Source organism: Candoia aspera, chromosome 11, assembly GCF_035149785.1.
Source record: "Candoia aspera isolate rCanAsp1 chromosome 11, rCanAsp1.hap2, whole genome shotgun sequence".
NCBI classification, from domain to species: domain Eukaryota; kingdom Metazoa; phylum Chordata; class Lepidosauria; order Squamata; family Boidae; genus Candoia; species Candoia aspera.
In genome coordinates this window covers 20,010,691-20,033,574 of record NC_086163.1, presented here as the reverse complement: position 1 = coordinate 20,033,574, position 22,884 = coordinate 20,010,691, and the positions used below count along the sequence as shown (strand labels likewise).

The 22,884-nt window shown below is 39.4% G+C and overlaps 1 protein-coding gene across 6 annotated transcripts in view; it reads left to right on the top strand.

Moving 5' to 3' along the window:
* RPGRIP1L (RPGRIP1 like) overlaps positions 1 to 22,618 on the top strand; it is a 60,022-nt gene extending 37,404 nt beyond the window's left edge. For 3 of the 6 annotated variants that reach the window (XM_063313195.1, XM_063313197.1, XM_063313196.1), the window contains 4 exons: positions 7,622 to 7,805; positions 15,126 to 15,210; positions 19,555 to 19,688; positions 21,204 to 22,618. In XM_063313195.1, coding sequence (XP_063169265.1) covers positions 7,622 to 7,805; positions 15,126 to 15,210; positions 19,555 to 19,688; positions 21,204 to 21,316 — 516 coding nt within the window. In that variant the 3' untranslated portion in view covers positions 21,317 to 22,618. Of the gene's footprint in view, positions 1 to 7,621; positions 7,806 to 15,125; positions 15,211 to 19,554; positions 19,689 to 21,203 lie in introns of those variants that run through there. The other 3 variants (XM_063313199.1, XM_063313198.1, XM_063313200.1) reach the window with 3 other exon arrangements.
* Positions 22,619 to 22,884: the final 266 nt, after the last annotated feature.

Below are 22,884 nucleotides of genomic sequence, written 5' to 3'. Positions count from 1 at the left end.
TTAGAAATCAATGAGATTTAAGTATCGTTAACTGAGGCTCAATGTAGCAAGAAGCCTTACTGAGTTAAGAGAACTTTAAGACGAGTCGGGGAGAAGTCCTGCTTCTGTGTAATAACTCCAGTCCATCAGTGCTTTCTACAGAAAGGAACTCTAATGTTCAGGTTGTAATTATTATCTCAGTGCCAAGAATATTTATTTATGCCTGAGAGCTCTGAAAACATAAACATTGTCCCAAGGTAGTATGCGTTCTCTGTGAAAACATCTACAAATAACATCCCTGTCTAAAACACTGAAACCAAAAAGCCATCTGAAATTCTCCCAACCATCCTAGCAGTACGGTTGTTGGTTTTTTAATTGTTTCCTGTCAAGAAGAGTAACAATTTAGACTGGCACCTATTTTCTTCTGCTAAAATCAGACAATGCGTCTAACGCAAGACATAGCCATATGCATTTTGGAGAGGAAGAAAGTCTGTAAACATGAGACCACTGTTTCTTTTCAAAAGGTGCTGTTTCTTTTCCTTCCTTCTTTATTTATTTATTTATCAAATTTGTCATCGCCCATCTTCTCCGACCGGAGGGACTCTGGGTGGTTTACAATATAAAACAATAAATATATAATAAAATTTCAATACAAAACACACTATATAAAACAATTTCACAGAGCTACCAAATATAATAAAATCCAGATGGCTGTGGTCTCATTCAGTCGTTGTACAGGAGGGGCACTCCAAGGCACTAGCCAGCCCCAAGTATGGCGATTCTCCTCCCTGCCCCAAGCCCGGTGGCAGAGCCAGGTCTTCAACTTCCTCCGGAAGGCTAGGAGCAATGGGGCTAATCTCACCTCCGGGGGCAAGATGTTCCAGAGGGTGGGTGCTACTGCAGAGAAGGTCCACTTCCTGGGCCCCACCAGATGGAATTCTCTTGCAGACGGGGTCCGCAGCATGCCCTCTCTGCTTGATTGGGTGGGACGGGCTGATGAAACAGGGAAGAGGCAGTCCCTCAGGTAACCCTTTCTTTTCTTTTCCTTGCCAACCTAATTGGTCCCATCAGTACATCTATGATCAGAGGTCTCTATAGCTGATTCTAGCAGCCATGAAGGTGGTCAATCTTTCTGGTCCTGCTGTTTCACACTGAGGACCAAGTGCATTCATTATTATAAAAGGAATGTCTTCAGTCTTTTTCCTGCGGAAGAGAATAATTTGCTTTCCCATCTTCCTCTGTATTATTTTGACAATTCACATTAACATTGTCTTGGAGCAGTGTTTTTCAATCTTGGCAACTTTAAGATGTTTGGACTTCAGCTCCCAGAATTCTCCAGCCAACCATGCTGGCTGGGGAATTCTGGGAGTTGAAGTCCATACATCGTGAAGTTGCTGAGGTTTAGAAACACTGTCTTAGAGCAATCCCTTAATGAAAACATGCGTAATTTCCAAAGATGAGGTACAAAGGTGGCAGAAGTATGACAAATGAAAAGAAGTCAAGGCTTTTGTTGTTTATTGTCTGCTCAGTTGGCACCCAGTACTTTCCCTTAAAAATCCTGTTCTGGGGGGGAGAGAACTAACAAAGAGCACTGAGTAAAGGAACAATCCTGAAATATTTTACTGTGCTATATTGCTTCCACATAGCCCTGTGATTGAATAGCTCTGATAAAACTTTTCACTAGAAACAATCTCTCGTGATTACAAGCCAGAATTGTCTGTACCCTTCACCTTTCTCTGCCTGGGGAGAAATGTATAGTTCTTGAAGGCCCAATGTCTGCATTTCCCTTTCCAAGGAATTGCTACCAAGCTTTGGGAAGTTTCAGATTTGTATTTGGTCTGCTTCAGCTGAGCTCAGCTTTGATTTTGGCATCCACTTAATTTGGTAATAGATTTGCCCCAATGTAATGGACGGTCTTAGTCCTAGTTATCAGGGCACTGTAAAAAAAAATTAAAAATATTGAGAGATTCCCTTGCTAATTATCTCATGAATCTCAAACAACACACCACATTGTTTAAGCCATTTAAGATTATGCCCTTCCTTTTTTACAGGTTACAAATTAGATAGTCGGGGATTGTTGCTTAGATATGTTGATCATAAAAAGAACCTTAACATGTTTTCCCCCAGAATTTAGCTTTACACTTGCTCTTTTTCCCCCCTTCCCCCCTCTCTCTCACTATGGCTTGTCTGTTATGTATAATTAATCATAGATTATTTCATTTTATTTCATTTCGTTTACAACATTTATGAGCTTCACTTCATCAGTAGGAAATGCTTGTCCCCTTCTTTTTCTTTTCCAAAGTGGCGTAATTAGTGTTAGCATCTTTTTTAGCAGGCTACATAAAGTTTAGTGGCTGGATTAAATCATGTCATTAACATAATGTGCTACACAATTTGCCCCTATCTCTCTTCGTTTCCACTACATCAAAGTGCCACCGAGTGCCAGTGTAATTGGCTCTTGCTAGCTTGTCAGGTTGATTCAAGATGACGACTGGTGCGCTTGCTAAAAAAAGAGCTTCTAGGCATGATAATTAATGGAAGAGGGAGGGGGGGAAATCAGAAAAATGTAAAACTTTGGACAGTTCTTTATGAATTTTTCATACATTTGAATAATCAGAAGTTAGCATTATCAATTTGATGTATAATACATTGATTAAAAGCCTTGTTACAGGCTCCCAAACTAGGGATTGGGAGCTGAAAATTTGCATGGGCTTTCAGAAAAGCTAAAACACAGCTAAAATAAAAGTAAACAATGCTTGTTCTCATCTCTCCAAATCTTCACTTGATTATTTGAGAACAATATAGCTTTCAATTATCACAATAACATTTTACTGCTGTCAGCTCTCAAGTTATCTTCAAATGTGCCCATAGGGCAAATCTTAGCAAAACCAGTTTATTCTGTAGTGGCCTCATTTTGCTCTAGGTGTATTTACATCTTTTCTTCTTCGTTATAGATAGTCTTTTCTTGCACTAATAGCATTTTAGTGAAAACTGTCATAATCATTTTCTTTAAATTAAGATCTTAAAGTTCGTAATTAATGTTGACATCCAGCATTTTTTAAAGAGCTTCAAAACTCCAGGTGGATGTATCTCTGCTATAGAGGAACATTTTTTTTTCTTTTTTAAAGTTATAGCAAGTAAAATTCAAGGATTGGGGAATTGAACAGCTTCTAAATTCATCTAGGGCTTAGGCTAAAGGTGGAAAACTAAGATCCCTGCAGAAGGTGAGGCAATAACCATGATCATTTATTATTATTAAAAATACTGAAATTCTGCTTATATAATTGTTTTAAAGATGTTCTGTTGAAGAATGTGTGCATGATCAGTATCTTCTTCCCTCACTTCATCACTTAGCAGTGAAAAAATACATTTCCTTAGTCATGCCTTCCTTTGTCTTGGGCATACCCGTGTTCTGTCACTGAAAGGAGTTTTGTTAAGATACAGTCCTGCTAAAAGGAAGGAATGTGATATGTATGTGAGTTATCTTTTATTATTCAAAGGCTCTTTTTCATTCTTTAACTAATGCCTAGCTTGCAATGGATATCGGACTGCAATGTGTTAGTAGTAAAGCTGACCGGATCAGCTCAAATCAAGGAAATATTGTGCCAGGCAGAGGAGTCCTTTAGATCAGAGGTCCCTGTCTGGATCTGGGGGCTAGATGTGCTCTCGCCCCACCCACCCTTGGCTTCTGCCCAGAGGCTGTCCCAAATTACTATTCAGTTGTATTTTTTAATATGGCAGGTAGGGAAATTATTAAATACAGGCATAGTAATCATATGTAGAGAGTCAGTTTGGTATAGTGCCTTAAGGCCCTAGGCTAGAAACTGGGAGGCCGTGAGTTCTAGTCCCACCTTAGGCACAAAATCAGCTGGGTGACTTTGGGCCAGTCTCTCTCTCTCAGCCCTAGGAAGGAGGCAATGGCAAACCACTTCCGAAAAACCTTGCCAAGAAAATTCCAGGGATTAGTCCAGGCAGTCACCAGGAGTCAACATAGACTTGAAGGCACCAAATAATAATAATAATAATAATAATAATAATAATAATAATAATAATAATAATAATATGAATTGTCTTTAATTCAATTTAAACCTGTTCTCTAACGTGTTCCACATATTTTCTCTGGTCTCGTCCCCTTTTTGGAAGGGAGCCATCAGCATGTCATTTGAAAGCCAACTATGGCCCTCAACCTGAGAAAGTTTGCAGCATTCCCTCTTTCCACTCCCATCTTCCTACACTTACCTAGAAGTAAGTTTTGCCAAGCTCATTGGAACTTGCTTCCCAATTTGTTGGCTGTCCCAGCAAGCTAGTATTTCAAGCTCATTGCCTGGATGTCTCTATCCCCTGAGTGTTTGTGGGGAGCAACTGGAGAAAGGGCTTTGGAGTGGGAGCAGTGCTCCATCATGAAGATCAGCTCCATCAGATCTTATGTTTCAGAGATCAATTTTTACAGTTCTGCTGTTTTATCATGCAATTTGGCTTATCCCTGTTAGAATTTATTCGCTTGTTGCATTTCTATCCCACCTTTCCTTTATGAGGCAAGTTGGTTGAGTTAGCACTCCCTCCTCTCATTTGTCCCCACAACAAAACCCCTGTGAGATAGGCTGGGCCGAGAAAGAGGGACTTGCCCAAAGTCAGTAGTGTGCCTCCATGGTTGTTAGCCTTTGAGGTAGACCAAATCAAGAAACAGATAATGCAGGGATTTCTGGAATGCTGTTTTATGATTGTAGGGAAGAATAACAGACTCTTGAAAGCCTGCCAGAGTTCCTCTCTGTCCCATCTTGTCCAAAAAACTCAAATCTCCAGGAGTTACTTTGGACTACGTAATCTCTTGTCCAAGTCCCTCCTAATGGCTCTTTCATATATCCCCAACGTCAGCTTTCAATTCCTTTACAATGGCTGAGGATGGTCTTGAACCTGGACTTCCTGCTCTGGTCCAACACCTTAGCCCTTCTTTAATTAAATGTTTTCATCCTTGATTAAAAACCACAGTGAGATCTGAAGCATGTCCATGCAGTATGAACACCAAAGGTGGGGAGTAATTTAATGGGTGAGGTTGTTCAGTGACTGGTAACCACCCACAACCCAAACAGTCAAGATGGCAGCCAGAATGGTGCAGTTGAAGCTCCACCTGGTTTTTTAAGTGCATCACATCCCTGCTACTGCATATACTTTTTATATTTGGATGGCATTTGTAAACTACCGCCTATGCCCGAGCAGCTTTTGACAGCCAAGTTAAGTATTCGGCAGGGAATTACTCTGAATATCACTTAAAAATACTTCTTATATATACCTAGGACAGAAGGAGAAAAAGGCTGTTTCTAAAGCAAAATTAGACAATAGAAGCAATTTCATTTTTTATGCATGTGAATGTAGGGTGCTTGAGGTTATTAGTTGAAACTGAGTAACCTTTCCAAGCGTTCGTCTCTTTTCAAATTTGAATATGAAAAGCATATTCAAGTCAAAGACCATCACTTTAATGACATTTGGCAGTCATTTGATTTATTAGGTTTTTAGGAAAAGAAAATTCCTTTAAATATTTCATCATACTATGCTAATCCTGGTAATATTGCCAGCTGAAGCTGTGTACCTGCATTAGCGGAGACAGAATGGTGTGGAATATTCTCTGTCATCCTGGTAAAATTTCCATGAATCTACTGAATAATAAAACAATCTTATTGAAATATTCAGATTTGGGTTTTTAGTTAAGGTGTCTTAGGATACATAATAAAAGGAAATGCCTTTTGAGGAGGGTGGGGGTAGAGTAGCTTCATCCAATATTGAAGGAGGTTGACAGCCAAGGATATTGTTCTGTAGGAAGGATATATATTTATTTACCAGGGAGATTCTGGGGAGTTTCAATTGATTAATTATAGAATATTCTTCTGAAAATATCGGTTGCCATGTTTCACTTGAACAATTGCATTAATTTTTGGTTTGAACATAAACTTCAGGAAAGCCAACCTGTTTTTTTCTCATTATTTTAATTTGGTAACTATTAGTGCAAGGTGAGTGATGGGGATTTACAGCCAAGCAGCCTTCAGATTCCATCTAGGAGAACTTGTCTTTCAATTCAAGCAGGCACCATCAAGAGAGAGTTAAGAATAACTTGGCAGTTAAGAACCTCAAGGTGTTCAGCTTGTTTTCGGAAGAGACAAATCTCACTGTTCAAGTGTTCTTCAGCATAGCCTCATTTTGAAATCAGAGAGGTTCTTTGAAACCACCAACTTAATGCAGGAAATTCCTTGCGTGCTTTTCTTTTAATATTTAACATGGCCCCCTTCTGCCTAATGGACAGTATTATTTTGAGTGATTCACCTAAGTGGATAGTGCAATCAACATGCACATTTTTGACACCATCGAAGATTTCCTTTTGATCTTGAAAACATGAAGACATCTTGTAAATGCATGCTCATGTATTTAAAATGGTAATTTTACTACATCCAGAAAAACTAGCATTTTCAAGGGCAATCATGTTACATACTGCTCTGAGACGATGTGGGTCTTTGCAGAGTGAAGGATGTGGTAGTTACACCAGAGAGTGGTACCCATACATATGTTGGTTTCATGTTTAGTGTTTCAGGCTGCTTTTGGGCACAGATGCATTCATGTCCCAGGGAAATTGTAAACTCAAGCCACCATGTCAATTTTCAACACTTTGACCTCATTCACACGTAACACTAAACTGTAGAACTATTGTATATGAACACGCATTCATCTTAACACAATTCCACTTCCTCCTTTTCCTCTAGCACTGCCAGAAACATCTATTTCCATTTGCAGTCATTCCATGTTGTTATGTGTCTGTTCATTGGAATCAGACAAGTTTTCTTTAAGTTTGAACTATCCAGATAAGTTTCTTGTCCTCGCTTGCATGGACAACTGCAGTTTCTCCTATGGACAAAATGGAAATATGCTTAACTGATGAAGAGGAAGGTGCTTTGAGCCACAATGCAGCCTACTAAAAAGGAGGGGGGAGGGTAAAGTAGGCTTGTGCCCCTGGCCCAAACTCCATGAATCATGGTTAGTAAGCATCTTGCCCCATTTAATATTACTGAAGCACGTGTAGAGTTGGGCCATTTAAAACAGTAAATAAATTAAATATACTGCTAACTTTGTCTGACCTGGGAAGCAAAGTAGGGTCCAACTGGTTTGTATTTCAAGAGGAGACTACCAGAAAATCCCAGAGCTATAAACTAGAATGGAAGTTCAAAACACATCCTGGAACAAGTCAATGGCAAAGCATCTCTGTACTGCATGGTTGTATCTATGGGGTCCCCAGGAGCTGAACTCAACTCAGTCTTGCCTTTTCCTTTAATTACCATGCCACCAATAGAAAATTATTGTTTGGAGGTAACAATTGAGGAAATCACTTTAGTGTAAATAATTACTTAAATATAGAAACTTGGATGTACTGTTTAGTAACTTAAATGGCCCAAAAAAGTGTGAAAGGAGGTAGAATGTCCTTAAAGGCAGGGGGGGAATTATTTATTATATGTGACATAAAACATAAGTGTGCTACCTGTTGCAAAGACTGTATTAATCACAAAATCAGGACTCCTTTGCATTCAAGGCCTTCTGTGTGATGCGTGTCCTTGTTGTGCATTACAAGCAGCAAATGCACTGTTGTTTGTCCTTTAAACAGCCTGCGGAAAGAATCCGGATCGAAATAGTGTCCCTCAGCCTCACAGACTCCCAGATTTTGATCGATAACACGATACAGCGGCTTTTCGTAGAGTCCAAGTTCTCCAGTTTCAAAACAACTGAAACCCCTGTGGCGCTTCCAAAACCCAGAAGTGGGCAGTGGGTCTTCTATAACTATAGCCACGGTAAGAATTCATTTAGTGTTTATTTCATCGTGTTTCTGAATCACTGGTTTTGTATGTCTCTCCTCCTCTTCTCCCTTCTGTAGCAGTTTTTGTTGAAAAGATCTGACGAGGGTTTGGGGTTTTGTTTTTAATATATATTGATGGCCTATGGCTTCATCTTGCCCAGCATCCTCCCCTCCATGCTAGCCAATCAGTTTCCTCCAGGAATCACAGCAAGTATAAACTGCAGAGCTAACTCGGTATCCAGACTGGGCAAAAAAACAGTTGGTATTTGCAAATAAATGGCTTGAATTTGAAGGCTGATGTGGCGTTTCGTAAGGGATTAAATTACCCTTAATTGCAGATTGTGGAACTTTAGACTCTGTTGATTAGGACAGGAAGAAGCAGAAACAACTTAGTGGTGGACATGGCTCCCTTCAAGGCACTTAGCATATATATCCTAAAGGAATATGTTACAGTTAACAAGAATTTTAGAAGAGGACCTTTCTAGTCTTCATTCTTTCAGCAATGGATATGAAAATAAGATAGCAAAACAAAAACAGATGAAATAAGGCTACTTAAAATGTTCACCGTTTGATGAATACCAGTGCATAATTCCTGGTGTTTATTCATTTCGTTTGTTTGTTTATTTGCGGATCATGGCTGTCCATCTCAGAAAACGAGACTCCAGGCAGCATACCGCTATAAAAATAGAGTATAGGAAACAAAAATAGCCAAAACCCATGACAACAAAGCCCATGACAAGGTAGCCCCAAAGTATGTCATTCCTCACAAGATAAGTACATCAACATCTCAAGGGAACAACCTTCCAAAAGGCAAACCGAGTTGGGCCAGGGGGCGAGGGGGGAGATCATTCAGCTGCTGGTCTTATGACATATTCCTAGATAACTGCTTCAACTATGTGTCTGCTGTGCATGCATATAATATGTTGCCAATCAGGATCTTCTCCAAATGTTGATGTCAATATTTATTTGATTGTATGCTTCCCCTTTTATAAGCTTGTGGTGTCAAAAGGTTGTTAAGTGGGAAAGGAACTGTGCCATCAGCAAACTTTGTTTGGTTTATTAGCATTTGTTTCCTATAGATTATGGTGAGCTCTTGATGACTTTCTAAATTGATTAAAAGAATTCAGATTTGAAAGATGTGATCTGTCTTTTCAGCTTCATTGAAACCCTGATTAAAAAGAAAAACAAATCAGTTTTTCCTTTTATTATTCACTTCTGTCACTACAAAACACTTTATTTAATGAAATTATTCTGCTGGGTTGTTTTTTGCCTTCAATGTGATGACTGCATGAAATGTTTAAATGAGGCTGCTTCCATGCCAGTCTTTTTTAGTCATGGCCCCTTCCAGATGTGTTGGACTACAGCTACCGTTTTCCTCAGCTAGCACATCATGCGCCATCTTTTTCTCTATATTACATTCTGGCCGTACAGCATCAATCTAGAGTAGTATTTCCTGCCTTGCTGGCTAGGGAATTCTGGGAGTTGAAGTCCACACCTCTGGAAGTGGCCAAGATTGAGAAACACTGCTCTAGAGTTTCACCTGTCACAAACAAATCAGCAAGAGTCTGGTAGCACTTTTTCCAGCTAGCACATTTTATTAAAAGGCATAAGCTTTTGCGAGCTACAGCTGTCTTCACCAGAAGCGTAGAGTGGCTAGACCGATGAAGGATTTAAATTGGTATGAGACGGGAAGAGGGAACAGGAGGGTGATTGTGCCGATCCAGGGTAACATGTGAGACAGATTACAATATCTTATTAATTAACCATTCTGATGCGTTAAAACCCATTGTGTGGCGACCTTTCAAGATAGCCTGAAACCTCATGATGCCGCCTCTCCTCAGTGGTGCTGTTGTGGTCCTGCTTTTCCAAAACGGTCACTTCGAAGTCTGCCATGGAGTGTCCTGGGAGGTTGACATGCTATGATATTATTTTGTCCTTTGGAGTCCTCATGTCAAACTTGCGTCCATTAATTATTTTACCCAAGGTTTGTCCCATTTGTCTTAGGTAGCATCTAGAGGGGCGTTGCTGGCAGGCAGTGGCATATATCATGCTGAAGGAAAAGCATGTGAAAGCACCTCTAATCTTGTGTGTGTGCTTGTGGGGGCCTGTGATGGTGCTGTTAGGGTAGATGTGGGGGCAGAGTAAGCATCTGGGTTTGTTGCAGGGTCTGGTTCCCATGTTAGCATTATGGTCCTGTAGTTTCTTGTTGCCTGTGAGGAGCTACTTCAGGTTGGGTGGCTGTCTGTATGCAGATAGGGGCCTGTCATTCTGACATACAAGTAGGTTACAAATCAGTCTTCTAACAAGCTGCCCATTCCCTTGGGAAATAATTTTTCTGCATTTGCTACAAAGTTATAACAGAGAACTCATTTCTAGCAAGGTTGCTTTGCTTTTCCTGGGGTATTACTTAAATAACTGGTCATCTAATATTTCCTCTGCGCCTGCTCTCCTTGTAGGGAAACATCATCTCAGAGAAGTGCCCTAATGAATTTGGTGTTTCATAATGTCGGCAAGAAAGCCAATAATCTAATAGTAATGAAGTCAGAATGTGCGTGTTTACTATAGCTTTACTCCATTTCTTATTCATGCCTAATTAGATTTGGGCATGTAGAATATTTGGGGTTAATTGAATATTTTCTTTAATAAAACTGAGATTTACATGATGGAGAAAGGAAGTGTACTTTGAGCTTAGGGAGAAACTAGCAGCCCCATGGATTTTGTATGAAAAAAATTATCATGATAAACCCAGGTGTAATTTGAGAAATCATTATTTCTTAGTAAATAAATGCCTTTTTATTGAGTTCTTTTATTATATTTATATCTTAGCGTTGTGGCTGGCTTTTTAAGAAACTACTTTACATCTTAGCTGAGACAAAGAGATCTTGTGAAATTCTGCCTTAATAAGCAACATTTAATATAACAACTTAGTGTTATAACAATTCCCTAACCACTTGCTTTCCCTTTTTAATCTATAGATAGAAGGAAGGGAGCTTTACAGTTAATAAATTAAATGTTCTTAGTAAGTTATAATACTATAATTGGCCCAAGCTTGTCTGCTAATTATTACCATTATTTTGCAGACAGCTTTATTCATAGAAATAATCTTTCTAAAGAATCATGTAAAGAAGTAAGATGGGCAGTGGGTTTCAGAGAGGAATATTTGTGGGCTTTCCAAAAAGTGAGGAACTACAGTTTCCAACTTCTTCCACCACTGACACAGGAAGAGGGGTAACATCAAGACCTGGAAGCTGGGACATGTGGTAGAAGGACTTGCCTCTGACAGTTACTTATTAATAAACTCATATGGGCACATTCTTTATGATGCTAGTGGTGTGATTGGTCTACTCTGCAGAGCTAACATCCATCTTGGTAGCCTTCATCTGACTTGGTCCAATTTGTCCCTGTCCTTTTGGAACTACAGTACGCAGAACTGAACATAGGACTCCAAATGGTGTCTGACCAGGGCAGAGCAGGGTGGAAGTGTGATTAACTTCTGGGCCTTCCTGATCTCTCCCATTGCTGTCCACTGTCTCATCTGTCTTTTCCAGATGGAGAAACTAGATGAGTGAGTAGCCGTGGGAGGAAAAGAAGAAAGCCATTACCTGCTTGCTTGCATTGCCGTTTTTCTCTAGATAAGTAGGGTGGAACCACCTGGGAGTATTTTGCTGTACAGGTATATAAAATCTGAATCCTGTATCTTCATTCCCTGCAAAGTCCTTCTACATGTAGCCTGTAGACATAGGTGCTGTATCAAATAGTGCTTCAGAATGAAAAATCAATTTTAAAAAAATTATTTGGGAAGGCATTAATAAGCAGGCAGATGTTATGCTAATTATTTTTGACCTGAACGTAACAGTACTTTAACTCTCAAGAGTGAAATATTGGGGGTATAAGCAAACTGACCGCTTTTTCACTAAGCTGATGTAGACAGTGATACACAAAGGGAAATTCGTAATTTCACCTTGACAAAATGATTCCCTCCCGCCTGCCCCTGGTCCCTCAATCTTGTTTTCTCTTTCTCCCTCTTTGGACAAGACCACCATAATTGAAATAACAAAGATTAAGTTCAGTTGATAGGCACTGATAACAAGGAAATAGCATTTATATTTCATAGGGCTGAAAGAATATTGCCTCAACTATGCTGAGAAAGCAGGAAAACAGCCTGGAAATAAGATTAATGATTGTGGGCCTAAAGAATGTTATCTTGGCTGTATATAAAGCTGCTTGTGAATTGACAATAGAAAGGGGTAAGATTAATGAAATATTCCCTAACTTTTTTTTTATGAGACTTATATAGATCAGAAGCCTTGAGCTTTGAGGAGTGAGTAGTGGATTATCTGGAGAAATAGTAGCTACCAAAGGCAGGTACAGTGGAGAGAAGGAAAATAGAGATAATTGATGGTTGAGTATCCTTTGGATTCAGAATAGTATGATGGAAGAAAGTTTCTTTCCATGTACAGGCTACAGAAATTATTTCAAGTTTGTTTATTTCTAGGATTTGATTCAAAAAAGGGAATAAAACCATAAGCCCTGTTTGGACAGATTTTGGCACAACTGTTTATCCAGGAGGTATAGCAGTTTTGGAAGAAGTCTGGTTTGACTGTTCATGGTTAGTGAGTTAGACCTCAGTTCCCATGGCCATGCTGTCTGGGAGTATGTGTGTTACATCTTCTCAGTTACATCTGAGGAGCTTCAAGTAGGGGAAGATTAATTGATAGGGAAGGTATGAAAGACAGTGTGTGGTAGACGATTAATGGGAGCATGCATGTTCTATAACCCTGACCATGGTTTATGATGGGGAAAGCTGGTCAGCAGTCTTTGAGTTTGCACAAGCAGGATCACATTCATTTGACCTGGGTTAAATGGTACAGTGAGATTCTGGAGGGCAGAAGAGCTGGGGGATCTTTAATGACATCTGGATGAAAGTGGCAGTTAAAGTAGGAAAACAAGCAGGGATATTTATTCGTCTGTCTGTCTGTCTGTCTGTCTGTCTATTTATTTATTTTCTCCAAACCGTGATTTTGTAACAGTTGGCAACATTAAAACACACAACTGAATCCAACAATATGGCATAAAAGTAATAGCAATACAGTATATTGATATACAGTAGGCTTCAACTGCTAAATTTCTGTTCAATGATTGGCTTAGGATTCATTGTTGCTGTTAAGTATTTATCCAGTACTTTATAGGTATCCTGGTAAATTTATGTATGGTCTTTTATAGAAAACCTTGTAATACAGAAGAATTTTTTAAAAATCTGGTAGATCCCCCCCTCTAAAATTCATGACCAGCTTCTCTCCTTCTAAGTCAGTGTCTTCCCCCTTCAAAAATAGATGTGACCCCCAGCCACCAAAACATAGCCTGCTCTGCCTATAATTTAAATCAAAATTATTATTCCTAGTATTTCAAAAGCCAAACTGAGAGCCAGTACCTTTTATTTATTATGTGCATTGCTAGAGCACCCAAGCATTGGGCCATCAAATAAGTGCAAGGCCAAGGCAAAAACTCAAGCGTGGGCCAATCTCTCTCATAGCTTATTTATCAGTCAAAATAGCTGCAGTCACTGTGCTTTTATCATTCCCCCCACCCCCCGCTTCTCCAACCCCCAGGCAGCAGATGCAATTGTTTGCTTTTCAATTCAATCCCAAATTGGGTCCTCCTGGCTTCATTTGCAAGTCCAGCTTGGATCGCCAGCAAATGTTACAAAAATGGAATCCGTGGCTCTTTATCGGTTTGAAGGTAGCTTGATAAATGGTCGTCGATGGCTTTGGTCACTCTTCTGGCCTCAACATCTTTCTTCTGGCCTCTCGTGGCAGGAGGAGAGGATTAAATTACCAGGACTGTCAGCAAGGACATGTGCTCTGCCATACATTATCACTATTGGTGGTTTTCAGCAGGTGAAAGAGACCACCATAAATCCCTTTCCATCGCAGAGCAATAAAACCACTGATTTTACAGTCATGACTGCCAGGCCCATTAACAAGAAATGAAAATTATGTGGCTTTCTTAGATGCTGCTTACATCTCTTCTGACAGCCTGAACGTTAACCTGCTATCAAGATGACAACCGAATCACATGACAGTTTGACTTCAGTTGCAGCTTTAGTTGTTGATTTTTCTTAGGGAGTGCTTAAAGTGGCAATTCCTTGCACCCACTCCTCCTTTCCACTCCCTTCCTTCTCTCTCTTTGAAGAATTGTTCTTAAAAATCCACATACACAAGATCCCTTAAAGTACCATGGCTATCCTTTCACATAAGAAGATGTCTGCACCCCGTTGTGTTTTAATGAGTTATAATTTAAAGCTGAATTTTTCGCTCTTAAGATCCCAATTAAAGGTTGAACTAGAAAACAAACCTGGACATCAAGTTGGCCGTTGTGAACTGCTTAGATGGGATCAACCATTGACTTTATCTAGCAAAGCCCTTTTTCCCCCATCAATTCCATTAGTTTATTTAAAGTTTAAAAATTCATGAAGTGTCTGATAGAGATAAAAATCACAGGAGGCCTTAAAAACAAATAAAACTTCAGACGAAAAAAGCTAGTGTTAGCCTTGGCATTTGTTTAAAGAAAAAAATGTATTATCGAGGTTTTTTTTTTTAAAAGATAGCAGGAAGAAATCCCAACAAAAGAGTCATTCTAGAACAGGGTGGCCACGATCAAAAACAGCCCTGTATCCTTTTACTCTTCACTTGATTTCAAAAGATGTCGTTGCTCTCAGCAGGACTCTGGAAGATCTTTTAAAAGTCAGAGCCTCTTATGTGAGGACAGATGGTCTACACTCAATATCTTGCATCAAGAACAGTCCAGCAAATGGGCCTGGGACTAAAATAATAATCTTCCTCTTTGACTCACTTCAGCTGAACAGCAGGTCCCTTTGAGTGTTGTCAAAACCTCTGAGTTGAGGATTCAAAGCCATCTTTTTTTTTTAGTTTACCTTTTCTGGAAGTAGATATCTGTCTGTTTGAGAATAAATTCTGCTCATCTGCACTCCACATTCTCCGGTCTAGAATTGGCTTCCAGTCTTTATTCTTTTTATGTTATGCATCTCTTTTACCAGATGGGAACTGTATGTGCATATAAGTCATTGTAAAGGAATTCTTTGCCTTATGCCATCATTTTTTCATAAAAAGATGAATATGAATCTGGGGGCAACTTTTTATTTCAGGGTGTTTAAATCAACACAAAGGGATATTTTTGCGTTGCTGAAATCAGCACAAAGAATCAGCACGTTGAAAATAAGTAATGTGAAGTAAATGCATTCATTTATTTGCTGGCACTTAATTGCACCCACAGTCATTTCTGTTTGACTTTGCAGTAATACATGTGGATCAGCCAAAGCACAAAGGAAGGTGGGATTATCTCGAGGCTGTAGTTCACGGATCTGAGCCCAGACATGGAAGGTAAGTTTTGAGAGGAGGTATTGGGACAGTTTGATTTATATTCCTTAGTAGTAATTAATAATTGCAGCAGATGGGAAAAGGAAAAATGAATAAATGAGGACATAAATATTCGGAAAACTTGACTTTTGTTTCATTAAGGTCAGATGTTCCAGTAGCAACATAATCAATTTGTATTTCTATCTATGTACTTAACAGGAGTTTGGATGCAAGCTGTTCTTGAAAGACTTAATTATAATGCCCATGTTTATTCTGAGGAAATATAAATTCACCCTTCACGGTATCTGAATGTTGCTTATAATTTTCAAAAGCAAAGAACTGTTTTCCCTTTTAATGTCCACCCAGTGTGTGTGGAGAGAGATTCTTTTTAATTTCAAGATCTGTGCTATTTTGATAATAGTTGGAGCAGTTGCTGGTTCAGCTGATATAAGAACCACTGATTAGCTTTTCACACACTTAGATTGTCCACGTATTTACAGATAAGCAGTTTCAGCTAAAGGGATATTAGCTGGCAATAAGGCAATAATCTTGCTTTCCTCCATTTTATTTCAAAATTGAGCTTCATATGGTGGCTGGCACACAGTTTTTTAATGGAATCCGACAGGAAGTGCCATAAAGTGATCCCTTAAGAGCAGGCACGTCTCACATCTAAAGCACTTTGAAGTTCAGAAAGATTTTTTTCCTTTTCTCATTTCAGCAAACAAGCAAAGGACTTCCAGATTTACTGCATACATTAGTGAGATGAATAACATGCTGGGTCTAGTAAAACTCCAAATAAAGTTAAAGATATCCCAGTAGTCCTATAATCCATGGCACAGATCATTGTTTTATATGACAAATTCAAGCCTAATGACTAAGCAAAATCTTTTGCTCAGCGTTCTTTGCAGTTAAGCATGGCTATATGCACAGTCCAGCTAGAGATGTCTGGGCCAGTCTAAATTGAATGTATTTTGATTTTGGACATGCTTATCGATAATAGTCTGTCAAATATTATGCATCTCTTTTAAAAAATGAAAAAAATCCATATTTATTTTTGTATGTGGCATTCCCCAACACGGATATTTCTGTACACCATTTTTCCCAAATCTTCCATTCTCAAGAACCTTTGCCAATTAAAGGAGAAGTTATTCAGATGAATGGATCACTGGTGGAACTCACTAAGACAGACCAATAGGTTATGGCGGCCAGAACTTCTCCCAGACGACATCCCCAAAACGGACTCCTCATATCATACAAATCTGTGCTTCTCACTCCAAACTAAAATCTTGTCTTCTCTAACAATGCATCAATCTGTACTGTTGAGGTGTACCTAGTCTCCTGTTCTGAGTTCCCTAATCCTTCCTAGCAATGTGTACTAGGGTTTTTTTTTTAAAAAAAAATCTCTGGAATTAGAAGCCAGGCTGTTTTCAGAACCATGGTTGAACAGGTGAAAGTGATCTGATTCCCAGATCACACCCAACCATAAGGTGGATTCATTTTACCATGAGCCTAAAGGGAATCACATTAGCCTTCTTTATAAACCAGACCCCAAGAGCATGGGGCATTGGGAGGTAAAGATACTCCATGTGCTAACATGGCAACCCAACTACCAGAGTACTGCAGTGGGTGTCATTCCTTTCCACATGGATGGATATGACTGCGTTTTGCTTCCTGTGCAGCATTAGCATAGGAATTTGCCACATCCACCGAAAAAGCCAATGACATCAATTATAGCAGCTTCTCCTAGTTTGTCCCATACGGCGGCTTTTTGCAGCAGTCCCCATGTGACCATTTGAATGTGAATCAGCCTTTGCTCCCTCATCCAACTCTAGGCCCATCTTTGAAGTCCAGCAATCAAGATGGGAAATACAGACTGTTGCTCTGAAGTCCACAGATGCAGCATATTGTGAAGCTGGCGGCATTGCTCCCTGGGCACATGTTTCCTATCACAAGGCCTTATATAATAATATCAGAAGATTTCTTTTCCCCTTTCATTTGAAACAGGAACCCAACTTTAAAGTTTAGGAAACCAAACAACCAAGGATAAAAATATCATTCCAAATTGGCTGCGTATGTGGGGGAAGGAAATATCAGTGATAACTAAAATCACAGTAACTTGTGCTGTGCAAAAGACAATGAGAATCAAAGTTATGCTTGGTTTGCAGATTGAATTTCCCATGTTCTCACAGAGGCTTTGCTTTCCATCTTCCTGACATTGGGCAGAAGTTATAAAAAATTTGGTCTGTCTTACCAGGTTGCCATTTGTAAACACTGTCAAGATTACAGGTGTGCAGTATTTCTAACTCATGAGATGTGCTACATAATTAGTATATGAATGCAATATTTTATTTATTACAGCCTTCCCTAACTTGGCATTCTGCAAAAGAAACAGAGGCTGAATTTGTGCATTCAGTCCCAGAAATAACGAGCAGGCTAGAGTCAGTTTTTAAGTATGAGAAACAATCAAAGGTTGTTCAGCCTATTTGGAAATCAGTTCTTCTGTCAATAACCAGAAGGAATGGACATAGCAAATAAATAAATCAGGAATTAGCCACAGTTCTGAATTCACTCCTAATAACGAGCTCTTGATAAAACTGTCCAGGGTTCTTTAGCCAATTATGATTTGTTTTCAACAATCCAGTTTTCAACCATCATTTTTTCTTCACATAGGTGGACATATCATGGTTAAAGTAAAGACAAGCAATGTTGTGGTTTAATATTCTATAAGAACCAGGTCACAAGGTGATGAATAATATACCTTCATGCTAATACACCAATGTTAATACATATTGATCTCTCTAAGGAGGGCTTTGCATTTTGCCCCATCTTATGTAAAAAGAGGCTTCCTACAGTATTGCCGATAGCACGCTGATCTTTTGGGACAGCTGGGAAGCAAAATTAAATCTTTTCTAAGCAACATCTGCTCTATCAAGAATGGTGTTAATTTGCATTGATGTTGATGTTTTCTGTGTTTTGCTTTGTTTGAAAAAGAAACATACACAACATGCTTAACAATCTGCAAAGCTAGTTTTCTGTGGTCTGGCTAAACTTTTCCAAGTGTGGTTGGTTGGCTGAGGCGCCAGGAAAAGTCATCCATTACACTTGTCTGTATATTTTGTGCCACTCCAAGTTGCCAAGTAAACAGCCAAGGCCGACATATTTGGAAGTTGGTTATTTGTCTGTTTTTTAGAGGGATAGCATTATTTTAAATGTATTCTTCCAAAAAGAGTTTCCTTCCATTCTTCATCGAAGCGTAAGTAACCACGCGTTCCAAAAGAATATTTCATTCCAGTACTTTGTACATGAATAAATAGTTTTATTGGCAGAATGTCTAATGCCACAGTCCACCACAAGGAATGTGTACAGCTAGAAGATATTCTCCTATGTTATATATTGGAAACTTCTGAAATAACACATTTTGTCCTGTCTAAAAAAAATGCTCAGGGATAGGGCGGGTAGAAGATCGTTCCTTTTTGTGTTTGAAGGAGAAGCCAGAATGCCACCGAACACCTTTTCCCAGGCACTGTCTACCATCCCACCAAGTATCTTAGGTAGGGATGGTGTCTAAATGCTGTAAAATAAACAAATAATACCTTGCTTCTGGGCTTCCATGATGTCCTATTTTTTTCCTTGATGTTCCCTTCCTCCTACCCCCCTACCCCCCAAAAATGATTTCTGTTTATTTCTAAGGGCAGTAGTTCTGGGTCTGAATTAATCCCCCATTTATCCCTCGACATCTCCCTCCAGAAGGACCAGAGGAAGTAGAGCTAGGAAATACCTTTCCCCAGGTTCCTTGGGGAGCTGCTGCTAAAGGAGATGGTATGGAGCAGAAAGACCCTTAATCTAGCTGTCAAAAGAACAGTTTCACATGATCATAATAGGCAAGCATGCTGAGAGCATAAACTAATGTAGCTGCTGTCACCCTGATGCTATGTAATGGACAGTTGGGGCTGTCCCGAAAGATGCTCTGAGAACTGAATTGCCCATGACATTAGCCAAGCACATCATTAAAACCAGGTACTTCCATTCTGAAGAAAAAGGAGCTCTTGAATGTTGATCCATGGTGGTGTTCCCAGCCCAGATCAGAGCTCACCAAAGTCCTCATAGGAGCTCTTTGCCCCAGAATGTGCTATTGATAACAAATAAAGTATGCTCTTGTCTGACTCACGTGGCCTGCTAACACTGCAACTGGGTTTCCTCATGGCACCAATCTGCAAATGATCCAAATCTATTTTAGCCTAGTCTGATGCTTTAAATGAACCCAGCCGATGTTCACTCTGACTCTGAAATTCCCACATGTGAGGCCGTGCAGCGCCAGAAATGAATCAGTGAATGATGTCCCCCTTAACTCCCTTGCTCTTTTTTCAGCATACGGTTTACAGTGGTAAGTGACCCTCCAGAGGATCAGCAGGATCTTGAGTGTGAAGATATTGGCTTTGCTTATGTTAGCCTAAGCCAGATATTTCAGAAACGGCAAGACCTCATCGACCAAGATATTGATGGTAAGTCCGGGACTCAAGCTCCCAATTCACAAACCCTGAAGGATATTAAATAACTAAAATCTAATATTATGAATAGTGTGCACATGCTCTTAAGCCAAAAGGGATTAAGAATCATGGATGGTTGATTGGTATCACCTAGGCCAGTGACTTGTAATAAAACTTTAAAGCTCTTTAACTCAAATGTGGTTTTTCTTGACCAACTTTCCTTTAAGGAGTTGCTGGTAGCTGCCTGTGTTTGTACTGCATCTGCTCCTAATCATCTTTTTGCCTTTAAATGCAAAGCATTGTACAACCTTTACTTTTGGGTCAAAACAGGATGGTATTTCTTTTGTCCTTATTCGAGTCACAAGTTAGATTAAAGTTGGGAACTGGGTTATCTATCACGTGGGCTTCATAGCTCCCTGCATAGACTTGATGTAATGAGAATCTATGATTTAATAATCTGTAACAGACGTGCTGTAGTGACAGGACGAAGGAAAATTATGTGGATGGAGCATACTGGTGAAATAAGGCATAGTTTATGAGACCAGTATCATTCCATCTGAACCAGGATATTCTCAAAATGGTCAGGTATTGATCCTAGATGAAACAGAGAGGGGCATAACTTTTTTTTAAAGCAGAGGAGAGGATAGATGAAACATCTTTTAATATTCCTTTGGAGAAGGGTTGTTGTTGTTGTTTTAAGGTAGGCATGGGCGGGCAATTGCTTTGGATGCCATATACAAGTCTCCAAAACAGGGTTTCTCAACCAGGGTTCCGTGGAACCCTGGGGTTCTGCAAGAGGTCACTAGGGGTTCCCTGGGAGATCACGATTTATTTTAAAAACTATTTCAAATTCCGGCAACTTCACATTAAAGAGGTAAGTTTCATTCTTTATTTTCAGTTTAAGAACACTGTTTATTCATTCTCCAGGCCTGCCCATGAAACGAATATAATGATTTTGTAACTTCTGGCCTATATTTGAGCCTGAATGTGCAGGGGTTCCCCCAGGCCTGAAAAATATTTCAAGGGTTCCTCCAGGGTCAAAAGGTTGAGAAGGGCTGCTCCAAAGTATGGCTTAGTATATCAAAGTTTCCATTCCAAGACAGTAAAACTAATTAGCTAAAATACAGTCCCAAGCATTATTTCAGAATAAGAACTTTTTTTTACTATCTTTAGGTTTTTGCATGTTGAGGGAGAGAGAAACAGGGTTTTCCCAGAAGCCAGCAGCCTGGCTACCGGGTCTTGACCCAGTCACCTTACAAACAGACTGCAGAAGCTCCGTGTTTTGTCTTGGGATCCACGTAGCTCCAGCTGGATCATTGCAGCCTCCCAGCCAACGAGCCAGTCATGGTGCTTCTTGGAAAGATCTGGAGGCAACCTCTCTTCCTCTGCCTCCCTCTCTCTCCTTTTTAAGCACATCTGAATCCTTTTTGGGGTGTTCAGTTGAAGCTACTCAGAGATGGGGAAGGTAAGATGTCTGTCATTCTTCTTCCTGAAGTATCACTTTCTTGTCTGCTGGTCTTTCCTCTCTAGTTTTCAATTCACAAGACGGCGGAGCAGTGATTGGGAAGCTCAGAGTGACAGTAGAAGCCTTGGCTGCTCTGCGCTCCGTCTGGAAGAAACCTGGAAATGCCCAGGACACCTGAACACGGAGACCCTCCCGTGCCTTTTCCCTGCACGCCTGATGGGAAGCAAGAGAGATGCTGCCTTATATTTGATGTATCATTTGTATGTAAAGCCTGCTCAGTTTGCAGTTTAAAGTTTGTATATTTTTTCTCCTCAGTTTGGATTTATATTTTTATATTTCTCTCCATCTGTCCCCACCCCAAGGCTATCATCCCAGCCCATGATGGACATCAGCTGTAAATAATTAATGTCTATATGATTGAATGATGGACCTTTTTGTTAACTGGAAATATATATATGATCAAATATATATTTTTTCATGACTTTTGTCTAGCGTGTGTGTGTGCAAAAACAATATTCCGTATACAAAAGTCATGAAAAATCAAATAATTATATAATGATAATGATGTTAATAATAATAATACACTTAAGCCTTAGAAAACTGATTAAAAATACCTTTATGCTATCCCTAATCACCCCACTAAATGGAATGCCTGCGATTAGCCTCATTAAGAAATTTATACTGCAAAGCTTTTATTAGAAGCAATATATGAAAATTACTTGGATAAATGTGTTAATCTGCCTCTTTAAAATGCTAATATCCATTTTATGCACATTAAGTCTCAGTATGCGTTTTCTTTGATGCATGCCATTTCTATCAATTAAATACAAAGAATGAGGCTAGTCCCCAGACTTATTAAATTATTGCAAGCTTTTAGAAAAAGAAACACACAACTTTTGCCCTTCTGCTAACAGTTGAGATTATCAAATTTGGAAGGGTGGGTGTCCCATAAATGGTATATGGGGGAGGGTATCTTAAAGGAGTGGGTCATCTGTAAGCAAAAGAGATTTACATATATCAACTATGTATTAAAGTGTTTTACACTTCAGGTTTAGCTACTCATTCTCCTGGCTTTGTTCCCCCCCCCCAACCCCTGATTTAAATCATATTTATATAATACATGATACAGCCTGGAAATTCCAACTTTCCACCAATATTGATGAAAGATTTAGATGTAATTTGCATGGGATAGGTAATATTAAAATAATCACAGAACAATAGAGTTGGAAGGAGCCATTTATACACTGAGCCCAATCCTCTGCTCAGTTCCGTGAAAGAGTAGTATATTATTTCCAGAAGCAAATTATTTCTATATATGAGTGTGTTCGTGTGTGTGTGTGTTATTTTCAATTCTTTAAATGGGATTTTATAGGCAAAGAGCTTCCCACTGTTTGCAAAACAGGCTATATTTCTTTTGTGAGCATATGTAAAGTATTCAGAAAGATAAGTAATTTATTAAAATCTACCTAATTTGCCATGATATATTAAATCTCTGCTTCAGTGATCACAGACCATTTCATTTAGGGAATTAGGCATTCCCTCTTTGTGTGATTAAAGCTCTGGAAAATGAGTTCTTTGCTCCTATTTGTGAACATTCAGAGCCTGCTAATGGCGAGAAGATGGAATAGATTATGAGACAATTCATTACAGTTCAACAGAAGGGGGTGGGGAACAGACAAAATATAAAAAAGCAAAAGCACAAGGATGAAGATCTGCATATAGTTTGAACCATCTGTGCTTAATGGC